This window comes from Cololabis saira, chromosome 1 (genome assembly GCF_033807715.1).
Source record: "Cololabis saira isolate AMF1-May2022 chromosome 1, fColSai1.1, whole genome shotgun sequence".
NCBI lineage: Eukaryota > Metazoa > Chordata > Actinopteri > Beloniformes > Belonidae > Cololabis > Cololabis saira.
Window position 1 is genome coordinate 21,523,095 of NC_084587.1, and position 25,364 is coordinate 21,548,458.

General features: G+C 38.2%; 2 protein-coding genes across 2 annotated transcripts in view; one reads left to right on the forward strand and one right to left on the reverse strand.

Moving 5' to 3' along the window:
* Positions 1–5,218: 5,218 nt before the first annotated feature.
* On the reverse strand, positions 5,219–15,579 carry ppm1kb (protein phosphatase, Mg2+/Mn2+ dependent 1Kb). The gene is made up of 7 exons (XM_061717991.1): positions 15,461–15,579; positions 12,432–12,958; positions 12,201–12,301; positions 10,243–10,408; positions 9,609–9,753; positions 7,911–8,045; positions 5,219–7,079 (listed from the first exon to the last, which is right to left on the reverse strand). The coding sequence occupies exons 2-7, from the start codon at positions 12,896–12,898 to the stop codon at positions 6,948–6,950; spliced, it is 1,146 nt and encodes a 381-aa protein (XP_061573975.1). The 5' UTR covers positions 12,899–12,958; positions 15,461–15,579; the 3' UTR covers positions 5,219–6,947.
* Positions 15,580–20,068: 4,489 nt separating this feature from the next.
* herc3 (HECT and RLD domain containing E3 ubiquitin protein ligase 3) overlaps positions 20,069–25,364 on the forward strand; it is a 31,836-nt gene continuing 26,540 nt past the window's right edge. Inside the window, exons 1-4 of the mRNA XM_061717999.1 lie at positions 20,069–20,135; positions 22,914–23,266; positions 24,772–24,931; positions 25,276–25,352. Of these exons, the coding sequence (XP_061573983.1) occupies positions 23,044–23,266; positions 24,772–24,931; positions 25,276–25,352 (460 nt within the window). The 5' untranslated portion in view covers positions 20,069–20,135; positions 22,914–23,043. The remainder of the gene's footprint in view (positions 20,136–22,913; positions 23,267–24,771; positions 24,932–25,275; positions 25,353–25,364) is intronic.

A 25,364-nucleotide genomic window follows, 5' to 3' on the forward strand; every position in this document is an offset into this window, starting at 1 on the left:
TCCTGGACGATTTCTAGCTGTCTAAGGGTTTGGTACCTGGGATGGATACAGTGGCTCAACAAAGTAAAGTATTATGTTTTAGAGGTATTTTAAGTGTAAGTAAAAGGGGCAGTTATTCATATGGATGTACTCTACATAATAAAATCAAGGTTTAAAACACATTAATCTAACTTTGACAATACAGTTTCACAAAAGGAATACACCAGGTTAAATATAGATAATTATCCGTTGAATAATATTATGGAACTGCAGAACAATCATGACTGCAGTTATTAATGTTAAAATCAATAAACTGAAATCACAAGTTGATTATTTTGGTCATCTCTAGTTTTAAAACGTATGTTGTCTCGATATCTGTGCAGTTAATCGATTCCATGAAAAGCTGGCCTTTTCGTTTTATTGAAATGAGATGAATTAACTGATCAAAACAATGGAATGTACAAGGTCATTATATAGCTATAACAAGCTTGGTGGCTTCGCACTGCTGCCTCACAACAAGAAGGTTCTTGGGTTTCTGTGTGGAGTTTGCATGTTCTCCTTGTGCTTGCATGGGTTTTCTCTGGGTCCCCCGACTTCCTCCCACAGTCCAAAACCATTAATCAGTAATTCTGTATTGTCCGTGGGTGTGAATGGGTGTGTCTTGCAGGGGTTGCATCAGGAAGGGCATCTGGAGTAAAACCTGTTCCAAATCAATGACTGCTGATCCGCTGTGGCGATCTGTCCACTTAGAGGCAATAAGACTAAATGGTAGAGAAAGAAACTAATTATTTCAAAATGAATGAAATCAATCGTTAATGATTTGTCAAATATGTTAAGTCTACTAAGTTCTACTATTTGTTTCAACTAGCAGCATGTCCATGGACATTACCATGACCCAGCAATGTTTGACTTTGAGAGCTTTTGGAGGAACATGGTATCACTGAATAATAAGGTAAGAATTATTCTGTACTCATGGGAATACCCATTGACATAATCAGCTTAATAAAAATACTTGAGGGTAATTAGGTCATTAGGTACATTTTTCAAAGGGGACCGGTATGAGCAGATTTGGCAAGCTGTCACGTATTGCCAAATTGGTCTTGGTACTTACTCATTCAAATACTTATGCAGAACAAATTTTCTCTGTGGTTGGACTGAACATAACCAAAACCCGAAACAGTTTGGCTCTTGAAGGAACTCTATCATCCACCATGACAGTGGAGATGGTGAGCCTTGAGCCACAGTGTTTTAAATGGAGAGCCCCCTGCCTTTGTCTTCAAAATCTGCAGCCAACATCTACAACATCTACATCAGACATGTCCCCAGCTAAATGATGGAGAAATAAAATTAGCTATTGAAAAATAAATGTAGTTTTTGGAAAAAAATCTTGTTACAATTTTCATTTCTAATTTCTGATTGATTAAGACAATCATTAGGAGGCCACAGTGCAGGGAGAGCAGCTGGCATCAATTTTGGTGAGCCTGTGTGAATTGTAGCCTCAGTTTCCTGTTCTTAGCTGACAGGAGTGGCACCCGGTGTGGTTTCTGCTGCTGTAGACCATCTGCCCTCAAGGTTCAACTTGTTGTGTGTTTAGAGATGCTACTCTGCATACCTCGGTTGTAACGAGTGGTTATTTGAGTTCCTGTTGCCTTTCTATCAGCTCAAACCAGTCCGGCCATTCTCCTCTGATTTCCGGGATCACAGAACAGAGGACGACACTCAACTAATTTCTTTGCAAGATAGATATATTTGCTGTTTTGTTTACAAGCTATGGTAAAGTTTATTATTGTTCACCTAATGAGCTTTGTGATTGGGGCTCAAATACTGTAGTCTTATTTTACACCTTCATATCAGAAAATTCCTCAAAGGTTCAGTCACATTTGATGCCTCTTACCTAAAAAGAGAGGCAAAGTAATTGGATGTGTTTATCTTATTTATAGAAGAAGGCTCCTGGCTTTACTCTCGGAAGGACCTTTCTGTGTAGAGTTTGCATGTTCTTCTAAAAACTTTCATTTAATGTGATGTAGGAATGTCCATTCAGTCAGCCTCCATCAAAGTGAACAAATTATGCCGTCAAGGAGAATTACCTTACTGAATCTCCAGGTGTTAAACATCATAAATGATCCTTTCAATGGAACATTAGATTTGACTACTATGGGCCTGATTTACTAAAGGTTTGCGTGCGTAAAAACGTGTGCAAACTTGACATCACCCGCAAAGCAATGTGCAAGCTGATCTACTAACAGCGTGCAAAGAGGACTGCGCCTCTCAAATGCGCAAAATAGCACACGCTATTCATTTAGTACTTTTGCCCTGATGAATAATCAATATGGGGCGTACCCGCCATAAAGCGCTAAATACTGGGAGGGGAAAATGCAAATAGGTCCATTTACCACCCGCAATGAGATTTACCAAGCCTGAAAGTTTTTGCGGGGATTGTGATTGCGTCTGTATTTAATACGTTCGAAAGGAAGGTGCTAATCTGCCCAGCATTACGCAGGGATGCTTGTTGGTGCCTGATTTGAGGACTGGAGTGGGGATGGCTCAACTTGTGGTGAGGATTCTCCACATGCAAAAGGAGAAATATTTTATTTGAATGTTAAATCGAGTATTATTCAGCAAAAGGTTGCCACAGGAGGCACATTCATTTTTTTATTTGTGATAATAAATAAATCACGTGTTTTCATGGAGAAAAAAGTGTTTCCTATTGTGTGCCTATACTTGTTCTGCAGTCATACCCCGGTGTTGTGCAGTATTCAGCACCCCTGCCGTGAAAAGCACCCCCTCGTCTGACAAAAATTATATTCTCATTCTGTGTCACGTTCTGTTTAGCGTCCAGTTTTGTGTTAATGATTCATGTTTAAATGCGCTCATGGATTCCACAATAGTCATACTTTCCCACAATCACAGTCACAGATAACAAAAATCGGGTAAATGGTTATTGATGTCATTAGCCTAATTAATAGCCTGCTTACTGTGTTGTCTTCCATAATATTTGTAAATATATATAATATAAACTCCTAAGTATGTGTTTGTGTGAGTGTGTATATATAAATATATTGAAGTGTCAGTGTGTTGTTTTTTTTCTTGATGTACTTATCATTGAATATACGAGGGGGTGCTTTTCATGGCAGGGGTGCTGAATACAACAATTTGCCTCTTCCACTAATATCTCTAACTCCAACTCGTCAAATTTCATTTTGCACTTGCGACTATATCCTGCTTTCCATCCAGACTCTCCATGGCGCAAAGTTTGCGCCGCAAACCGTAAGACACGCAACACCTCATTTAAATACTTAGGTTTGCACCTGTTATCAATTGCGCACGCAATCTTAGTTGATCACCCGCAAAACACACAACAACAGCGCGTGCAAACTTTTTCAGTGCACACGCAATTTAGTACTCTTTATTTAGGATCTTAGTAAATCGGGCCCTATGAGTTTTAACATGGGCTTGGTGGCTTAGTGGTGATCACTGTTGCCTCACAGCAAGACAGTTGCTGGTTCAACTCCTGGGCAAGGTGGGAGTCTTTCTGTGTGGAGTTTGCATGCTCTCCCCAAGCTTGCGTGGGTTACCTCCGGGTACTCCGGTTTCCCCCCACAGTCCAAAAACATGCATAGTAGATTAATTGATGATTCTAAATTGGCCTTAGTGTGAGTGTGAGTATGCATGGTTGTGTCTTTATCTGTGGCCCTGTGATAGACTGTCAACCTGTCCAGGGTCTTGCCTGTAATGAGCTGGGATAGGCTCCAGCAAACCCGTGACCCTGCAAAGGATAAAATGGGTATAGAAAATGGATGGATGGACTTTTACCATCAGAACACTTTTTTGATTCCCCTGCGATGAACAGCGTAATGGCTAACTGCGTCCCATTTTCATCTTCTCTTGAGGCCACACATTTCTGCTTTAATTAAAGCAAGGCCAGTTTATTTATATAGCACAATTCAACAAGGTGGTTCAAAGTCCTTAATTAAGTTAAAAAAAAAACACAAACCAGGATTTGTGCCAGCAAATTTTATGTATGATCTCACTCCCATGTCCAACTTGCCACCAGTAGTTTTACAGCACATTTTTTTTACATTTGTTTTCACCAAAAAAAAGGGTGAGGGACATGACATCGCAGTGTTTCTATTTTATTCTATTAAAGACTGTGTTCCCACATTTCCCGCATCCCTTGATGTTGATTGGTTGACAGTGTTGGTCAGCTATTTGCTGTTCACAAAGGGTTAGGTTTAGGGGATCAGAGCTGTGGGAACAGACACACTGCCTGGGGAAAAGAGGCATGTACCAGGCCAGGCCAAGTTAAACATCTCAGAGAGAAAGATCATATTAGAATTACCTATATTTGTACCGGTAAATTGATAAATATCTAACTCAGTTGGAGTTAGGAAACTAACCTTAGTTTCACCTAACGTCACCTATAAATTCACAGCAGGCTGATGTACAAAACTGTTGAGAGGCTCTGCTCATACTGTTGACTTTGGTTAGGCTCGGTCCCAGGTTAAGCAAGGCTGGGTCATGGGTTTAGGTCCCAGGGTTAAGTAATAAAGCTCATCTGTATGTACGTACAGCAAAGTGACAACAAAGTTTGATATTTAACCCTCAAGCGACCTCTGCACAAACATGACATTTTCTTAAACAACTGTTTGAGAAAAAAAACTATTTGTCATCAGCTGTCAGAAATGCCCAAATTGAAACTAAAAAAACAATTATATATATATATATATATATATATATATAAAAAGTAGGATTTTTTCTTTTTATTAAAAGCAAATATTTAAAATATAGCCCAGTTATTTAACTGGGTCTCAGGAGGTTATTTAACTTTTTCAGTTGTTATATTTATTTTGTGTCGAGTCTTTAGTGTACCACTTTCGGTTGGCGGATACTTCACAAAATTAGCAGGCTTATAGACTGAAAGCTCCTTAACAAATCTAGATTTAAATCTGGCAACGTTTTAAACATTTGTGTACTGAGATAATTAAAGCCAGTAGAACCAATTACGATATGTGGTCATCACTGCTAGCACCAAAACATTTACAAGATATCAAATTACAGTCCAGAAGAAGAAATGTTGGCTTTTTAAACAATTTTATATATATTTATATATATATATATATATATATATATATATATAGTTTTGTTGTAAATAAAGGGGGAAACGATTAAAACTTTTGTCCGTTTCTCCCAAAAAAAGAACTTTAAAAAAGCTTTAGTATATCACAGTAATCCAAACCACAACTTTTGATGGATTTTATTTAAGTGAAGTTATGACAACTTGGAACAAAAATAGAGAAAAAAAAAAAAAATCCACAGTACAGAGTTGTTGATACAGTCACATTTAAGTCCCAGGGACAGATCATCTACAGAGAGAATATTTGAAAAGCAATGAAACAAGAGAAGAGAAATATTGAGCAGTGAATTAGGAGGTTGGTATAAGAGGCTGTGTTAAGCTGAAGCACAGTCTTTATGAGAAATCATGGTTTCAATCAGTGAGTTAAAAAAATTCATAACTGACATTTTCATCGTCACAAACAAATCAATGCTAATATTTAGAAAGTGTTACATTTGTTTTTCATAAACCACACAACACTTCTGCTAACGGAAATGAAAAAAACAAAAACAACTTCAAGTCTATTTTACAGTGTAAAATGGATTTACTCACATTGGTCAGCCAGGATAAGTTACACAGCTTCATTTCCACAATGCCTTTCAGATTTAAAGAAAAAAAAAAATCTGTCCCTTAAGCAAACATTCACACCGTCGTACAGATCTGATGGCTCAAAAAAGAAAGAAAAACAAAAACTGTGATGTTGCATTAAGTGTGCCAAGCTTCGTCTAATAAACGCGAATCGTAGGGAGAATCACACACAATATCAGGGTAATACACAAAATAATGGAGATTTACACAATACAACCAACTATGCAGAGATCCTGCATGTGTATAATATTTAGATATAGGGAATTTGACAAGATATTAAACAAATATAACAATATAAGTTTTACTGAAGTACATAAATACAACTATTTACAAAACATATGTGTACTATACATATCTGTACCCTCAAAACCTATTTTTGTCCTAACAAGATATTTTTCATATCAGTATGGATCAACACTTGGTTAGAGCAGCATGTAAATTGCAGGTGACATTTAGTAACTACAAAAGGTCCATTTAAGCCACTTACATGCAGTTTGCATGAACAAGTTACTCAATCAGTGGCCCTGGTTCTAAACCACATTCCACTAGTAACTAATTTCTCCCAAACCTTGAAGACCGTGCAAAAGGGCTTCCACGTTTTGTCCATTTATGCTTTGGTAAATATTTTAAGCAGAAAGACAAACCCATAAGGATTTAGAATTCGTTCCAATGATTATCAAAGATTAAAATTCAAGTGCTTAATTTCCCCTGTTTTCTGTCTTTAGATGTTGTCACTTTAGCATCGAGTTGTCCAAAAATAAAACCTGCAGAGACTAAGATAAAATATACATTGAGCGGGGGGGAAAAAAAGCCATATTGGGACAAGTTACACCAACTTGCACATTTGGCATAAACTTTAAAGTAATAAAAATACATGTTCATACCTGACATTAAGAGTTACTAAAATATATCTGAAAAGGCAAACAGTCAGGAATGCAAGTCCTAAAATCGTAGCCACTGTGCAGGAGCCTGCATTTCCCAATCTTACATGTCATTTCAAATTCTTATCTGCCATTCAAAAACGTGTTGGCTTTTAACACCTATGAGGTCATGAGCTTGAACGTAGACAAAACTTGAAATAAGAGGGGTTCTTTTGTGCACAACACAAATGTTCTAGATCCAACTTCACGGAGGCTGATAAATATCACGCTGTTCTTAAAAACATGCTTTAACCATAAGGTATCACTGTTCATTTAAGGGAACCAAATATATTGCACACAATAACTGGGTCCACAGACCAGACCTTTCAGTCCAGCGTTCCTGCTGACTAGGCCCAGCGCCCACTGGACCCAAAGCTCCTGCTGAAGGAGAAACTTGAGTGTGAACTCTTGTGTTTTCCCCAAGCACCAAACGGCACCACAATGATTGTGCTGTTGTCCTCTGAACCGTAGTGAAGAGCCTTGCAGAGAAGAAAAAGCACAGCATGAAAACATCCATCATATGTAACAAAGGTCTTTTTACAGGTGACACAAAACAACCAGTTTTGAAGACTCAAAATGTATTTGTGACAGAGATTGTGAGCTCCATCTATACATCCCTGTATTACTGAATGCATAATGTATATCAGAAAACAGGCAGATTTTTATTCATATATTTTTTGCAGCTTCGTAATTTCCATGTCTTGGTTGAAAGAGACTATAAGATAAAGAGAAAAAAAAAGAGAAAGTTGCATTTGCTGGTAAGAATTTTGTGGTATTAAAGAAAAATGAAAAATACTTCAAACTAAATCCAGTCTGGGACATTTCATATTCAGTTCATCACCTTTGAGAGTTTACACTTTTTGTTGTATTAGTGTGATACCCCCCAGTGGCAACAAAGGGTATGGTTTAAAGGATGAGAATCGAGTACCATACATATACTGTATGCTACATGTAAAACAATATTACAAATGGCAAAATTATTTATACTGTTTTTATGTCAAAAACAGTGATTTTGTTTTTGCAAGAAAACTAATAACACACAGTTAAAAAGAAAAATAATTTGTATTTCTGAGTAAAAGGCCAAGTTCACATCTCCCAGAAAATAATCGGGAGTAATTTACACAAACTAGGATTTTGAGAGCAATCCTAATATCACTGTTAAGAGAAAATGAAAAACAGCTTCAATGTATATGTCAAACAATGCTATGGACTCAGGATGGAATTGGTGATATAAACCCGCAGGCATACAAATCCCAACCCTCCATTTCTCTCTGTGCTTGCATGATTCGAGTAGAGTTAAGACATTTTACCTGGTCAGATATTCTCTGAGCTGCTTCTTTGGGGAGTTGGCATTCACTGATAACATTGCAGATCTCTTGGCTATTCATGATGAAGTTAATGCCGTCTGTGGTCAGTGCCAGAAACGAGTCGTGGACGGGATGTAACTGACGAAAGAGCAAATCAAACAACCTTTCAAACATTCTGAAACAGGAGTTTGCCAAAAGACTTCAAAAGAAAGCAGACAAAAAAAAGAGGGGAAACAAAAGAAAACCAGCAAAATTTAAGACTTATGAGGAGATGTGAATATCTGAAGTACTGATTATTAATAGTATTTCTACCATAGATACAAAAGAATTGACTTGACATGTACAGATACCCAACAATATTCATTGCCGGCTTGTATCTCATAGCAACTCCTCAGCACAGTGGAGGGGGAAGATGATTTGGGCCTGTTTTGCTGCCACAAGATCTGAAGACCTCAAGGCCATCAGGCTGAACAAAGTAGTCTAAACTCATGTCAGAGTCCTTTGGCCTGAAAGCTTAATCGTTGCTGAAATAATGTCAGGCTAGGGCTGTTCGATTTTGCCCAAAAATAAAATCTCGATTTTTTTCTCTCAAAATCCGATTTTCGATTACGATTATTTTGTGAATTGACAAACGGCAAAGAAATGATTTCAAATATGCTGTTTTTTTATTGAACATTTGCCCCATTGGGCTTTAAGTGCAAACTTTGCTCTTATTAAACCAAAAATGAATGAATAAAGTGCAAAACTCTGTAAAATAAGTTGAAAAAAAGTTTTAAAAAATATAATAAAATATAAAGTTTTATCTCTGAAAAAAAAAAAAAAAATCAGTAAATCAGCACTTGCAAACATACAGTAAGTTATATTTCCAATTAAATAAAACAAGACATTTTCTAATTAAACTAAACTAGGTCTTTGCATGCTAAATAATAATGCAACCCATGAAGGAGGTAGAGGTGTGTAATGTCAGTCATTACATTTGCAAGTTTTTTGCAAGGAACACGAGCCGGTCTACCGCATCTGGCTTGAGGGATGCCCGGTGGCATGTTACAACGCCCTCTCCTACACTAAAGAGCCTCTCCGATGGGGCACTTGTCGCAGGTATTGAGAGGTATTTCCATCAATCATTAATATGGTATCAATCATTAATATGTGTGCAGACAAGGTTAAAAAAAAAAAAAAAAAATGTAAGTAAAAAAAAAAAAAAAAGTGAAAAATCGATTTTACGAGTTTCACGTTTTAACATCGTTCTAATTACATAATCGCGATTACGATTTAAAATCGATTAATCGAACAGCCCAATGTCAGGCTATAGGACAATCGCTCCAACAAATAAACAGAATGGCAAAAAATAAAATATTCAAGGTGTTGCAATGACCCAAAGTCCAGATCTCAAGCTGTGATGCAATAATGGGACTTTAATAGGTTTATCCATTAACAAATGCCCCTAATCTTAATGAAATCAAGCAATGTTGTAAAGAATAGTAATGAAAATCTTTCATTTGTTTTCAGAAGACTGTACAGGTGGAGGATTTCAGTTCAATCGTACTTCATTAATACTGAAGGGAAATTTTATTAATTACCACAAACAGTGGACTAAAATTTTGTTCAGACTTGGGTCTAAAAACACGAGTAAGAGATTTTTTGCTCTTTAAATGTTGGTTCAATTTATTTGGGGGTGATATTCTTCACTTGTGAACATACCAGTATTCTTTTGGTCTCGGGCTCAGCAATGACCCCCATCTTCTTCAGGTCAAAGTCTCCGATACTACGAGTCATTGCCAGCCGGCCGTTGACGTTTGGCTGTCCCAAACTGTTCCATGTAATAAAGCCCCCGCTTTTCTTTACCCTGAAGGTCAAAACAAATGTGGAGAAAAGTGAGAAAATTAGTTTTTAAACTCTTAAGATCTCTTTTTTTCCCTTTTGAATTAATCATTTATGGACTTTGCTAACATAACTGTGAATCTGCTCCTTACATGGACTCGACTGTTTTCTACTTATTCAGATTGTAATTCTGTTATTACATTGTTCTAAAAAGGACAGCAAAACTCAAATATCTTATTCATTAGTAGCATCACATTTTCTGTTGTCTTTCTTCCCTTCATGACTGCCAATGGAAGCAAACCAAGTGGATATGTCTTCTTGCACTCCGTGCAGATCGAGTTTTCATGTAAACAAAGTCATGTATGTGACCTACTGGGCACAGTCGTGCCTGCACTATAAATAAATGGATAACGTGCAGTCTCACATGTACTTCTCATGTCAAGGAGAGTGCGACTGGCAGTCATCCAGGGAGTCACAGGACCATAGTAACCTCCGAACATGACCGCATTCTCACCTCTCTTTCTCATCTTTCCTCTCGGGGGTGTGGTCAACAGTGAGTTTAAGGGCCTTGTTCTTGCGGCACAACATGGCACGACTATCCCCCACACTAGCAACCACCAGCTCGATACCGTCCCTCAACAGCGCCACAGTGGCAGTGGTTCCTGCATTCGTCCCAGGTCCTATAGAGACATAAGAGGACTTATCAGATGTGGATTAAGTCATGAAGAACCACACAAACGGACAACAATCAGCTGATATGTTTCACACCCTCACATCCACACAACTACAACATGAGCACATGGGTAGGAAGTTGCATAGTAGACTTGGAGCAAAACTACAGATGACAATAAACAGAGGAGGCCATCATACATGCACGTAGAGCTGGTGCAGCATACAAGTGACATCAAAAGAACATTTTAAAGCAGTTTTTAGTCTAAAGCTCAACTTCAAAAAATGTTAACAACTATCAAACATCAGTGTCCCAATATTGGGCTTTGGAAGAAAAAAATAAACAGACTTATCTTAAAAAAAAAAAAAAATGGTCAGAATAAATCAATAACACCCCCCTGTTGCAGTTTAAAAAAAAGAAGAAAAAAGTAAGACTAGTCAGTCACAAGGAGAACGTCAAACAATGATTGTTTTAAAGGTCATTTTAAATGCAGACAAACAATAACATGTCTTAACACTTAAGTTACAAAGTGTTTCCTTTTAACTATTTAAAAAAAAAAGATGTATCACTAAGCTTTACTTTGTTAAGATAAGATCAATTTATCTGCTGATCCTTGCAGAAAAGCATGAAACCATTCCTTTCTTAAAAAAATAAAATAAATATATAAATCTTTTAATAATATGACTACATAGATTATTATTAAGAATAATGCATCTGATGGACTTCTGTCACTCACAACATACTGTACATGTCATACCACTGTCAAACCGGAGCAGTTTCACAACAGGTGTTGCACACACTTGGTAAGTAGAGAAAAAGAAAAGAGAGGATTGAGAGAAAGATAGGGAACCTTCCAGTAGTCCAGGATTTAGGACCCGCTGGACTCTCCTTCAATATCTATCCTCTCGTCATCCAAACTGGTACCAAGGGCCTCCAGCTCTTAGCTGGGTCAGCAGCTGCCGTAGATAACATGCACACACACACACAGGCATATTGGGACATTTCACACAGCGTGGTCTAAATATGACCACATAACAGGTATACTAGCTTTATTTTTTTATTTTTTATTAACACGTAACCTTACTCAGACAAAAATTGAGGTTTAGTAAAGTCAATTAAGTCTCTATATCACTATGGCAAACATGATTTATTGAGAGAACTGTCTTGCATTCATTTTGGTTGGATGCTCAAATTATCCTTAGTAAAAATGTCACTGTTCGTGCAAAACTATATACTTTACAAACTGAGAAACACAAACAGATGGATAACAAATTAAAAGGAAAGAAACACTTAACTACACAAGCCTGTAGAGAAGCTTCAGGGTTCATCGACTCTAAAAGGGGAGACCATTCTACTGTAGACCGGAATTTTCTAGTAGGGGAAGTGTAAAGAAATAATTGATACACAGAAAATCTTTTCCAAAATGTGTTTAACATCTGGCGGCTGCACCATTAGCTTCACTGTCACTCGTAGGGTCCTCTATCCACATTTATCAACACATGTACTCAGGTCTTTCCTTTAATTTGTTGCCCATCTGTATGCATGTATGTATATACCATGCTGCATGTAATGAAGCACTAGTGTTTGTTCTACTTGTAGCTTATTTATTGTTCATCAATCAATAAACTTTGGATGAAATGACAGACCTCAAACGAAAAGTGCTCAAGTCATGTCAGTGGGACAATCCAACGCCTAAGATAAGTACATTAGGTTTGAAGAGAGAAGAAATATAATGTCATTACAAATACATGTGTTTGGATACACATAAATAATATAAATACATGTCAAATAATGGGACCTACCATTTGGATAGAAGTGTAAGTGCCTCGCAAAAGCTTTGTCTAACTCAAGGAATGCTTTCGTCAAAACCAATTCCAGATTTTCTCCATCTGCCAAAAGGTCCCTGAAATAAAATGATAAATAATATTAGTAAAAAAGTGTAACATCTTACATTCAGATTACGTGTCAGTTAATCTCCCGTGACAACAACTGATGTGGATATGTGATGATAGCATAGTTTACATTTTTCTTACTTGATAAACTTCTCCATATATTTTTCACAGAAGTCAGCTGCCTCTGGTCCACCATGCCCATCAAACACAGCAAAGTAGAGGATGTTGTCTGTCAACTGGGACACCTGGAAGCGGTCTTCATTCTCTTTGCGCTGCCCGATGAGAGAGGCACAGCCTACCTTCGATAAGCTAACTTTGGGAATGGGCTTGCCGTAACGAATGCTGGGAGGCAGCAGAATGGGCTCATCAATACGATCGTCCCAGATGCCAAACGAATCCCAAGTGGTAGGACGGCCACTGCTATCTGGATCAAAGCGCGTGTTGCTGTTTCGGCTCCCCGAGGGTCCATAAATTTGTCTGCGGGATACTGCAAACTCTGGATGGGTGTCATGGAGTTGTTGTGGAACAAATGGCTTCTGTAAAAGCCCACTGCGACCCAGATGAGGACAGCTGCACCTGGCCAGGCGCACGAGACAGGCAGCTGACATCCCCCTGATAGCACTGAAGGGGCCCTGGGTGTAGATGCAGAGTGATGTGGTGTCCAAACACTAAAGAAAACGTTTTTAGTTAGACTTGACACAAAATTTTATTGACCAGTCCATTGTTTGATCATGAGGTTTGTACGGGTTTTTTGGGGGATGCCAAATATCTATTCAAACTCAGTCATCAAGCAAATGATCAGGCATTCCTATTAATTCCAAGCACTGGATTTATACTAAGTCATTTAGCAAAAATAACAACATTCAAACTTGAATATGGTCATAAACCTTGGTATGGGATTTGATTATTAAATATTAAACAGCTAAAAACAGTTAAGTATTAATTTCCTTGATGTATGAATGGAGTCATGAAAACTTCTGTTAAGAAAAACTTGAAACCCTGCCGCTTTAATTATTTGGACACAGCTATTAAAAATACTCATCTTGTCCTAAAATGAGTTACACAGACCCTCAGATGAACAACAACATACTACAGTGTCACATGACGACGTGTCAGTTAACAGAGAGCTAAAATGTAAAAGCAGTACATTAAAAAAAAAAATGAAGTGCACCTTTTCTGCTTCCATAATGTACCTGCACACACATTTGCACCACCACCCATCACTCTTTGCCAAATTTAAGATAACACTGTGTAAAAATGAATCTTTGCAAACAATTACAAGACTCAGTGCGTCTAGTATCTGTGAAGATACGGCCAAATATAGACTTGCTACTATGGCTGACATTGTGGCTATTTAACTGCTCAACATCACGTTGTTGGTCTCCTATAATGCCTTCACAAATCAGAGAAAATCTGTTAAGATCTATCAATAAATGTAGTTGTATCATTACAATACTTTTGTTAAAGTCATTGATTAAAAACTTCAACATTTTGTTTAAATGCCCACTGTCCCTGAGGTATTTTTGCCAATTTAGTGTGTGTTGTACACAGAGTGTGTGTGTACAAAATAAGCATGCATCGACAATTCAACTAACTCACTCTCTTTACTACTTAGTCATTTGTGTGTAGGAGTATTTTGAAAAATAGTCAGGATGTTAGAAACCTATTGAACAGCAGGGCTTTTATATTATTTACAAAAATACAGTTACTCTTATCATTTGATCTTAATATACATTAATATTCTAATTAGCCTTTATGTTCTTTAGATGTAAATAAACAATTCAAATTGAAAAAGGTTGTATGTATACTGTCATATAAAAAAGGTACAAACAAAAGTTATCATTCTGTTAGAATCTCAAATCAGCCCTTGTCTAGTCATATGTGAGGCTAAATGTTGGACAGCTCAAGATTGATTGAAAGTGGACCATGCACAAGACTGATCCAAAAGCAGAAATGCTACAAAACAAAACAATCAAGCTGTTGCAATGTCCCAGTCAAAGTCCAGTCCTCCACGTGATCAAAATGTTGTGGCATGACTTTAAGGGTTGTTCATAAACACACCCTGCATCTTTATTTTAGCCAAGCTTTGGTTAATACATAAACAAGCACTTTAGTCAGATGATTCTGACCTGTAACGAACCTGTTTTATAATGTCTTCCTAGGGCTGTGCGATTAATCGATTTTAAATCTAAATCGGATTTATTAATCAAGACGATGTTAAAAAAAGGAAAATCGGAAAATCGCTTTTCCTTTTTTGCAGCTGCCTGCATTACAGACAGAGCTCGTCTAGTCATCTTTGATTGGTCACGAAAATTGTAAATGTTGTCACTTTACTAAACTCAAGGAGGATTTACAGTATCTTTCAATTGCACTTCATTCCCAATAGTGAAATTTGTTTGATATTTTTCTTTAAAAAATAAAGATAAAATATTTGAAACAATTTATTCCATTGTCTTTTGTAGTTTTACCCCAAAAAATCGAAATCGAAAATCGGGTTTTCAGAGAAAAAAATCGGGATTTTATTTTTGTCCAAAATCGCCCAGCCCTATGTCTTCCTAACATGTAAAATCTTAGAATTTAATATGGTTTCGTACCTTCTTTTTCTACATACATACATACATACATACATACATACATACATACATACATACATACATACATACAGACATACATACAGACATACATACATACATAAAATATCTCAATGCAATATTTATTTAACTGAGCAACACTTTGAATACACGCCGTGTTTAACATTGTATAACAGTTTTACACAGTAATTGTACAGTTATTACATTTTGAACCAGATATGCAGAATGATCCATGCATAGTGACCTCGACGTTACGAGATGATGCAAGTGTAGAGACTTATGAAGCTAACTGCTAACGCTGATATACATAGAAGCACCCGAATAAATCAAACCTGTGTACCCCATGGTGCGAATGTTTTAGTCAAATGTACTTCACATGTCCTTAATAACACATAACGTGGCTAATTGAGTATAAATAAGCCGCCTGGTTAACATTAAATTGGTTTTCGTCTTATGCTGCACGCACAGCTATCGTAAGGAGCAAAGCTAGGTGGGTCGTTTCAGCCAGAGATTCGTCATGTATCCTTCATTTCGAAGACCATTCCCCTTGACCCTTTAGTTGTGAGTCAAAAAACCTACCTTAAGTATTTAGGATTAATTTGTAAAGGCGAGACCTTTGGTGATTTCCCCTCGCTACGCCGAATGAAAACCACCGCCCTCGACCGAAGCGTTCAGACTCAAATCAACGATGTTATCAAACACAAACGCAGCGTCCAATCAGAACACACCACGGCTACGCCCCTAATGCAGGGCTTCTGATTGGTCAATGGAGGAATGATTGACAGGAAGGTGCACCAATCATCATCATCTTGGGTATTTCCTCGTTGAGAGAAAGAATAGATCGGAATAGATCCCTTGTGGGTGGGTAGCCTAGTTATGGTACGCGTATAAAAATGATATGAAAATAAAAATGATAAAAAAAAATATATATATATAATATATATATAATACAATAATAATAATAACAATAATAATAATAATAATAATAATAATAATAATAATAATAATAATAATAATAATAATAATAATATATAAAAATGATATGAAAATAAAAATGATTAAAAAAAATATAATATAATAATAATAATAATAATAATAATAATAATAATAATAATAATAATAATAATAATAATAATAATAATAATAATAATAATAATAATAATATATAAAAATGATCTTAAATTACATTAAAAATATATAAATGTTCTCAGTTCATATTTTTGTAATACTGTGCTTGCAATTACATCATAGCTCTGTGTACATAAGCCTTTCTCTATTGCCTCTGCTGTAGGCACTGTCTTAAAAAGTGACGATTTATTCACTACTTCCTGTACTGAATTCCACTGGAATTTAAACTTGCAAAGGGAGGAATCCTGTACATGCCATAATCTTATTGTGTGGATAAACATAGTGATGGTATTATTATGAAAATTGAGAACACAGCCCAAGACCTGGTTCATATAGCATATATTTCAATTATAGTTCTCAATAATAATAATAATAATCATAACAATACTACTACTACTACTAATAATAATAAAAGTAATAATAATAACCACAATCATATGCTGTAACAATGCACCTTTCAATGACCATGTCTACCTCATACTGCTGCACCTTTAAAAAAAAATTGTATAGATGTTAATAAGAGCTGTCGTTTGCCTATTTACTGTACAGTGGGCGAAAATAACCGAGTCAAATTTCCTGTCTTGTTTGACCTGACTTGGCCAAATAAAATGATGATTGATGAATGATTCTGATTCTGAATACCTTACAGTATCTTGTATGCTGATAAAACTCTTTATCAACTCTGCATCTCATTTTACTCATGTCACAGCATTGCCAGTTCAACAAGATGAAACACAAATGAACAAATACATTCTAGGGGGTCATATGTGGTGCTGAATAGAGATTATTGAGGAACACCTCTTTTATCCTTCCAGAGACATGAAAATGAGGCAAAGGATCATCTTTCAGCATAATATGACCCTAATATCTAAAGAAAATTCAGTAAAGAATGGGTAGGGCCCAATGTTACTGAGATGTAGTGCTCCATACCAAATAACAAATAAAATGAAATAAAATGATAAGAAAAGAGGTAAAATAATAAAAAGCACAAGTTGTTAAAAAGTAAGGGCAGTAGAGTACAGCAGGTAGGTATTTAATTTAATTTAAGAGTATGCTTCAGTAAACAGTAATGTTTTTAGGCCTGATTTAAAGGAGCTGACAGTTGGAGCAGACCTCAGGTCTACAGGAAGTTTGTTCCACCAGTGAGGAGCAGAATAACTGAACGCTGCCTCACCTTGCTTGGTTCTGGTTTTTGGGACACACAACAAACCAGATCCAGATGAACCTCAGGGGTCTGGGAGCTTCATAGGGAACTAACAGATCAACCATGTATTTTGGTCCAAGACCATTCAGTGCTTTGTAGAACAGCAGTAAGATTTTAAACTCTATCCTTTGACTCCCTGGAAGCCAGTGTAGCGATTTCATGATCGGTGTAATATGGTCCAGTTTCCTGTTGTTTGAGAAATCCCTTTTTAAAAGTGGCAAACATAAATATTCCAGAGATAATTTTTGGTCAACAAAAATGATCAACATTACAGTACATTACCGCCCCTTAGATGTTGTTAAGAGAGTACGGTATTTGGGTCACATCATAAATGAGGATCTTTGTGATGATGGTGATGACATCCAGCGTCAGTGCTGTAAGCTCTATGCTCAGGCCCATATGCTTGCCCGTAGATTCCATATGTGCACAGCTGATGTTAAGGTAAATCTATTCAGAGCCTATTGTACACCTCTTTACACAGCTCACCTTTGGTGTAATTATACCACTGCCAAGCTAAAGAAATTGCAGGTAGCATATAATGATGCGTTCAGGATCCTCCTTAAGCTTCCAAGATGGGCAAGTGCAAGCACTTTATTTGTTAATTGTTATGTCCCCACCTTCCATGCTCTGCTGAGGAATTTTATGTTTAAATTGATGTGTCAACTCCATGAGTCAGAAAATTGTCTAATAACTGCACTCAGAGCAGTGGATAAAAAATGTTATCGTTTTTTCCACACATATATATATGTGTATCTCTCTCTCTCTCTCTCTCTCTCTCTCTCTCTCTCTCTCTCTCTCTCTCTCTCTCTCTCTCTCTATATATATATATATATATATATATATATACATATACATCCATCCATCCATCCATCCATTGTCCGCCGCTTATCCGTTCCCGGGTTGCGGGGGCAGGAGCCTCAGCAGGGATGCCCAGACTTCCCTCACCCCAGACACTTTCTCCAGCTCCTCCGAGGGGAGTCCGAGGCGTTCCCAGGCCAGCCGAGAGACATAGTCTCTCCAGCGTGTCCTGGGTCTTCCCCGGGGTCTCCTCCCGGTGGGACATGCCTGGAACACCTCCCTAGGGAGGATCCAGGAGGATCCAGTACAGATGCCCAAGCCACCTCAGCTGACTCCTCTCAATGTGGAGGAGTAGCGGCTCGACTCCGAGCTCCTCCCGGGTGACCGAACTCCTCACCCTATCTCTAAGGGAGCGTCCAGCCACCCTGCAGAGGAAACTCATCTCGGCCGCTTGTATCCGCGATCTTGTCCTTTCTGTCATTACCCAAAGTTCATGACCATAGGTGAGGGTAGGGGCGTAGATTGACCGGTAAATCGAGAGCTTCGCCTTTCGACTCAGCTCCCTCTTCACCACGACGGTCCGGTACATCGACCGCATAACTGCGGACGCTGCACCGATCCGTCTGTCAATCTCCCGCTCCATCGTTCCCTCACTCGTGAACAAGACCCCGAGATACTTGAACTCCTCCACCTGAGGCAGGACTTCTCCACCCACCCGGAGAAGGCACGCCATCCTTTCCCGGTGGAGAACCATGGCCGCGTCGCACTCGGCCTCAAACCGCCCCAGCACATGCTGAAGGTCCCGGTCCGATGAAGCCAACAGGACAACGTCATCCACAAAAAGCAGAGACGAAATCCTGTGGTTCCCAAACCGGATCCCCTCCGGCCCCTGGCTGCGCCTAGAAAGCCTGTCCATAAAAATTATGAACAGGACCGGTGACAAAGGGCAGCCCTGCCGGAGTCCAACATGCACCGGGAACAAGTCTGACTTACTGCCGGCAATGCGAACCAGACTCCTGCTCCGATCATATAGAGACCGGACAGCCCTTAGTAGAGGGCCCCGGACTCCATACTCACCGAACACCGCCCACTGAATGGCACGAGGGACACGGTCAAATGCCTTCTCCAGATCCACAAAGCACATGTAGACTGGTTGGGCAAATTCCCATGAACCCTCGAGCACCCTGCGGAGGGTGTAGAGCTGGTCTCAGTCGAGAGTCAACAGCTCCCCACCCACACCATAAATGGTGCCGGCAAAGTACTGCTTCCCCCTTCTGAGGCGCCGAACGGTCCTCCAGAATTTCCTCGAGGCCGACCGAAAGTCTTCCTCCATGGCCTCCCCGAACTCCTCCCAGACCCAGACCCGGGTTTTTGCCTCCAGGATCGCCCGAGCCGTGGCTCGCTTGGCCTGCCGGTACCTATCTACTGCGTCAGGAGTCCCACAGGCCAACATAGCCCGGTAGGACTCCTTCTTCAGTCTGACGGCATCCTGTACTTCCGGTGTCCATATATATATATATATATATATATATATATATATATATATATATATATATATATATATATATATATATATATATATATATATATATATATATATATATATATATATATATATATATATATATATATATATATATATATATATATATATATATATATATATATAAACGTATAAACGTGATACAAGGTACACATCTGGACTATTTGTTTATTTGTTTATTTAATTGGATCCCCATAAGCTGCCACCAGAGTGACTATGGAAACATTGGAACAGATGTTTGCATGTATTCTAATGTGTGACCTGTAATTTTTATGTATTTTTATGTATTTTATATGGAACCTTTTGAGCCTGTAATAAAGTATTTATATCATATCATACGGTTGGCTTCATAGACATCATATAGAACATTATGTTCTATATGATGTCTATGGTTGGCTTCAGGTAACGGGATACGTTGGGGGACATAATGTACCGCAACACCTGCACTTCCGGTACAGCGGGCCAATCACATCCTTGCTCCCCGCAGGGTTTGGTGACGTAGCCAACAGTGGCACTTCCTGGTTTGATTTCTGGGCTGCAGAACCGAAACGAGCGTCTAATTCCACAATGCATTTGCCAAGGTAATTACCATGTCGTAATTTCAATTAAACCGCACACAATTGTGTTGTTACCCCGTGCCAGTAACACCGGCGACCACTGGTAACCAGCTGGTTTCTGTCGGCGACAAGACTCGCTGTTAGCTGTAAACTGTAATAGCTTTGGTGAATCATGGAGCTGTGTGTTTTGCTTCTCCTACCCAAACTGGGGAAAAAATGCCGTGACGGATATTTAACTACAGCTGCGGACTGTATACGTGTATGTTTGTGTGGCTCCACATAAAGGGTCATTTCAGTCCTCGTATCTCAGAGCTAAACGTAGCGGACAGAAACGCAATTCACGACAAAGGTAATAATTAACTTCAATTTCCTTGTGATTCACAACCATTAAAGGGTGTTAACAGCAAATTGCTGGGCTTGCTGCACAATAATCTGGGATATCAGTCACACCAAGAGCTTGCATGCAAAGTTTATGACTCCTGTGTCCGTGGGGGCAACTTTTAGTTCGTACTATCTTATTATTAACTTTTTAGATATTGTTAACCATGTAGTTATCCATCAATACAAATAGTGGCAGCAGAAGGTGGCGTCTAACATCAGAGTATCAAAACTTGACTTTGATGTCACCATGACTGGCATGAAAGGCGTGGACTCACATCCACAATAACAACTATATGCTGCACCTATTATGATGTTTTTAACGTGTGGGCTTTAGAAGCTCATTTTCTACCTGGCAGTGGCATTTACAGGACTGTCTCAGAAAATTAGAATATTGTGATAAAGTTCTTTATTTTCTGTAATGCAATTTAAAAAAAAAAAAAAAAAAAAAAATGTCATACATTCTGGATTCATTACAAATCAACTGAAATATTGCAAGCCTTTTATTATTTTAATATTGCTGATTATGGCTTACAGTTTAAGATTAAGATTCCCAGAATATTCTAATTTTTTGAGATAGGATATTTGAGTTTTCTTAAAGCAGTACTATGTAACTTTTCCACCTTAATCTAATATTTCCAGAGTCCTTGTGATGGTACATCAACTTACAACAGGTTTAATGACACCTCTGTCATGGTCTGAGGGGTCTGTATCGCCTTCACTGGCACTATGTAACTTGGAGGTGGATGGTAGGAACCCTGCCACACTACTGGTAAAGCACTACCGCCTTTGTCCAAAGGAGCCGCCAAACTCAACAAAAGCTGAAAGTTACATTGTGCTGCTTTAAGCTGTAAGCCATGATCCGCAGTATTAAAATAATAAAAGGCTTGCAATATTTCAGTTGATTTGTAATGAATCCAGAATGTATGACATTTTTGTTTTTTTAATTGCATTACAGAAAATTTTCTGAGACAGTCCTGTATAGTGCATTTGTAACCACTGAATCAAAAAATGCAAAGTCATATTCAAAATATATAAAATATACATTTTTTCTAGGTATATCAATTTTGATATCTAATTTTAAATCTGAGATATTTGAAATACTAGAAATTTGTCTTAAATCATTTTATTTTTAAAGTCAATACACACATGGTTCTTGGATGCCGATACTACTTCTGCGGTTGAATCACTTTTGACATGACTATAATTTTATTTTTTTAATTGATCACCTATTGCAGAATTACTCGTGTAGCTTAATTCGTTGATGCTAGTTTCAGGCACATTTTGCATAAATTTACATTTTTTTTTTATCAAATTATTTAATTGACTCTAGTTGGGGATTATTAAAGGAGCTTGAGGCCAACAGCGAAGCCGGCACAGGAGAACGGGGAGAACGCGCATGCAGCGTCATGTGACGTCACATCCGCAGGACAGCGCGGGAAATTCGGGCCCAGAATTGCAGCACATTTTGCAGCACACAGTCTTTTCAAGGCAACGGAGAGATACACTAGAGGGCTCATTCGTTTTGGTTTGGAACGCTTCATCTGACATTATTACTAGAAAACTTAAAACGTATACGCATTTTTTTTCATAAATCCTGCCTCAAGCTCCTTTAATTATAGCTCATGATTATTATATGAGAAATCCTGGATTTTTTTTCATATTAATTTTATGCCACTTTAATCTGCCTTTACCTCCACCACCATCTTGTAAATCTGATAAATTATATCGTTCAAATTACTGAACCCACATTTTTCCATTTGACATATTTTTGCCCACAGTGTGCCCACGGTGATACTGTGGCATTTGCTGTGCAACTAAACCATTCGAGTGAATGTCAGCAGATGCTCGGCTGCCGTCAGTTGAATATTAGAAGTTAAACGCCTCAAAATAAACAGTTAGTGACATTTAATCACAGCCACAGTGGGGTGCTTAATTTGGACAACAATGTGGGAAGAGAAATTAAATGGGAAGAAAATTCTTAGTTTCATAATTTTGTTTTGTTTTTGTGATAAATCCAATCAGATGACTGGGCAATGACAATGTTCATTGATGTCTGCTTTAAGACCAGTAATTATACTATAATGCGAACTATATGGGACAGTTTGTGATTTAAAATAATTTTCTTGTTGTGTTTATTTTATTATTATTTTCTGATAACTCAGTCGCATGTTTGTACTGTAAGTAGATGGACATTAAGGCGGGACTGCTTGGAGCAGCCTAAGCCAGGATTACACTGCCAGTGTTTATTTAAACACACTGTCTGTTCCACTGTCACCGTGCTTACATCATTCTAGCCACAACCACCTCTAAATCCAATCTCTACTTTATTACTGAAAAATGTCAGGATTCACACATTGAGCACAATGGGGTGATTTCCTAATAAAGATAATGACTTAGTCCTCTTGCTTTTGTTTCTTCCAGGATTGGAATTTACATGAAGAGACGAAAACGGGCTTGCTCTCAGGCTTGAAGATTATTGTCTTCTGTCATCCGGCCATCTCTCTCGCTTCTCCTCTTCATAGCGGTGCTCATTTCCTATCCCTTCACCACCATGCTGGGCTGGGGGAACTCCAGAGATGGGCAGTTGGGTATCGGTGTGGAGAGGAACCCAATATTTGAGCCAAGGAGGTGTCATTTGTTCATTGGGAGAGGACTGACAGAGCTCGCATGTGGAGGGCAACACACACTCATCCTGCTGCATGATGGAAGTGTGTACACCTGTGGCTCTAACAGCTGTGGACAACTGGGTCACGATAAAGCTGGGACCTCCCCAGGTAAGCTTTGAGTATAGACAACAATTTTAGCAACATCTAGTTAGTGTTTACAGGGTGTTAGGATGGGTGTGGGAAATTCACAAGCATGTTTTTGATTGTGGATGAAAATGCTGGCACTGACTGGATTGGTGGCCTGATTTAAAAAAAAAAAATGGTTCTGTTTGACTAACAGTTTTATTATTGTGGCTTCATTTCTAAGCCTTTTGTATTAAATCTCATAGGCCCAATGGATTGAATGAACAGAAATACATACATTTAAACTACATTGCAGTGGGATTTGTTGTTTTTGTCAGAGACTTTAAGGTATTTCTGAATGTGCGATAAAATGCCTTTAGCAGGTCCCAGCAAGTCCAGCTGCTGTTATCTTTTTACATGAACTGCACAGATCTGCAGTACATACACAGACACCTTGTAACATGAATTTGACATTGACGATATGCATTTTAGTCAAATAAAAGAACATGTAAGTAGCAGAAAGTAGACACTACGGGTCTGTATTAGTAGAGGTTGGTTATGGTAAATGGTCCACACTTACATAGTGTTTCTATAACTTTTTCTAGGTTTTACCTTTTATTCTTCTGTTAACACTAATGCACATTTAACAATTCTTATTATATACACTTTATGCACTCTATTTACAGGATTTACAATTGTACTTTTATTCTTCATTCACACACCAGTGAGCATGTCGAGAGCAATGTTCTCACCCAAGGAAACTTCAGGAAGTGGTGAGGTGGTGGATCATACTGCCAACCTACTCTACCCCCTGATTCATAGCTATTCCTAGTTTGTGTGGGTGAGCCTGCAAAAACAATGACTTATAATAACTTGAGCAAATACATAAAAGGTATTTTCATACAAAAAAAAATAAGGGTATGATGTATTTATGATTCTTCAAATGCATTGGTGCATCTCCGTTGCATATCTATAGTAGAAGACACACACAGGAAGGTGGTTCACCAACGGCATCGTTTCTGATCATCTTGTCTGCGTTTCCTCTTCACTTATACTTTTACCTCACTTTCCAGTGCTGATGAAAAGATAGAAGGGAGTTTTTGCTTAATGCATATTATATCCAACACTCATTAACTAATGTCTTGTATTTTTGCTCATTGGAGGATATAACTTTTTTTCTTTCTTGTTCATCTTAGTGTTGGTCTTTCTAAAACATTTTATGATTTTGAAAGGGCAGCTTAACTAAATGACATGGGTTGGGTCTGTAAAGGTGCTATGAATAGCCTCTACCAGAACATGTCACAAAATGACATTGACAATATTGGGAAACTGTACCAGTATTGCATAAAAGCAAAAGGCTGGTACGATTTAACTTGAATGTTTACTTTTGATTAAGAACTGTCTGAGATTAATTCATGCCAAACACAAACATAGCTTGAAAATAAAAGTCTCTGAATTAAACAGCATGCAGTTCCTTTACTTTTAAATCAAGGCTGTAGTTTAATCTTTACCTCCGTTATAGTCTGATTAAGTTCCTCTTGTCTTCGCAGAGCTGGTGGGGGCTCTGGATACGCAGAAGATAACAAGGGTGTCGTGCGGTCGGGCCCATTCGATGGCGGTGAATGAGCAGGGTCAAGTGTTTGCGTGGGGGGCTGGTGACGGAGGACAGCTCGGCCTCGGGACTGCGGAGGTGGCTGTTCGAGTGCCAAGGTGATTGTGTAGCTACTTGTGTCCATTAGCTCAGTTTGATTCTGTAGAAAGAGTTATGCAGCTGAACTGGCTTTACCACAGTTTTCACCTGTGACCTGTAAAGTAAAAATAGATCCTGACCTGTATGACAAATGAAATTCTTCCAACAACAGTAGAAAAAAAAAAGTGTTAAAATTGCAGAAATTGATCTCCTCAATTTATCTTATTGGGTAATTTATTAGACTGTTAAACATACCACTGTCCCAATATTTCTGTAATGTGTGGTATTTCATTTTAGCCTTTTGCATCAATATGTCTTTTGTGTTTAATTTTGTCCTGATGAGTGTTTTTCTTGTATTTCCCAGGTTGGTTAAAAGACTGTGTGACCACACCATCTCCCAAGTAATGTGTGGAAACCAGCACTGCATCGCACTTTCCAGAGGTGTGAAAGACC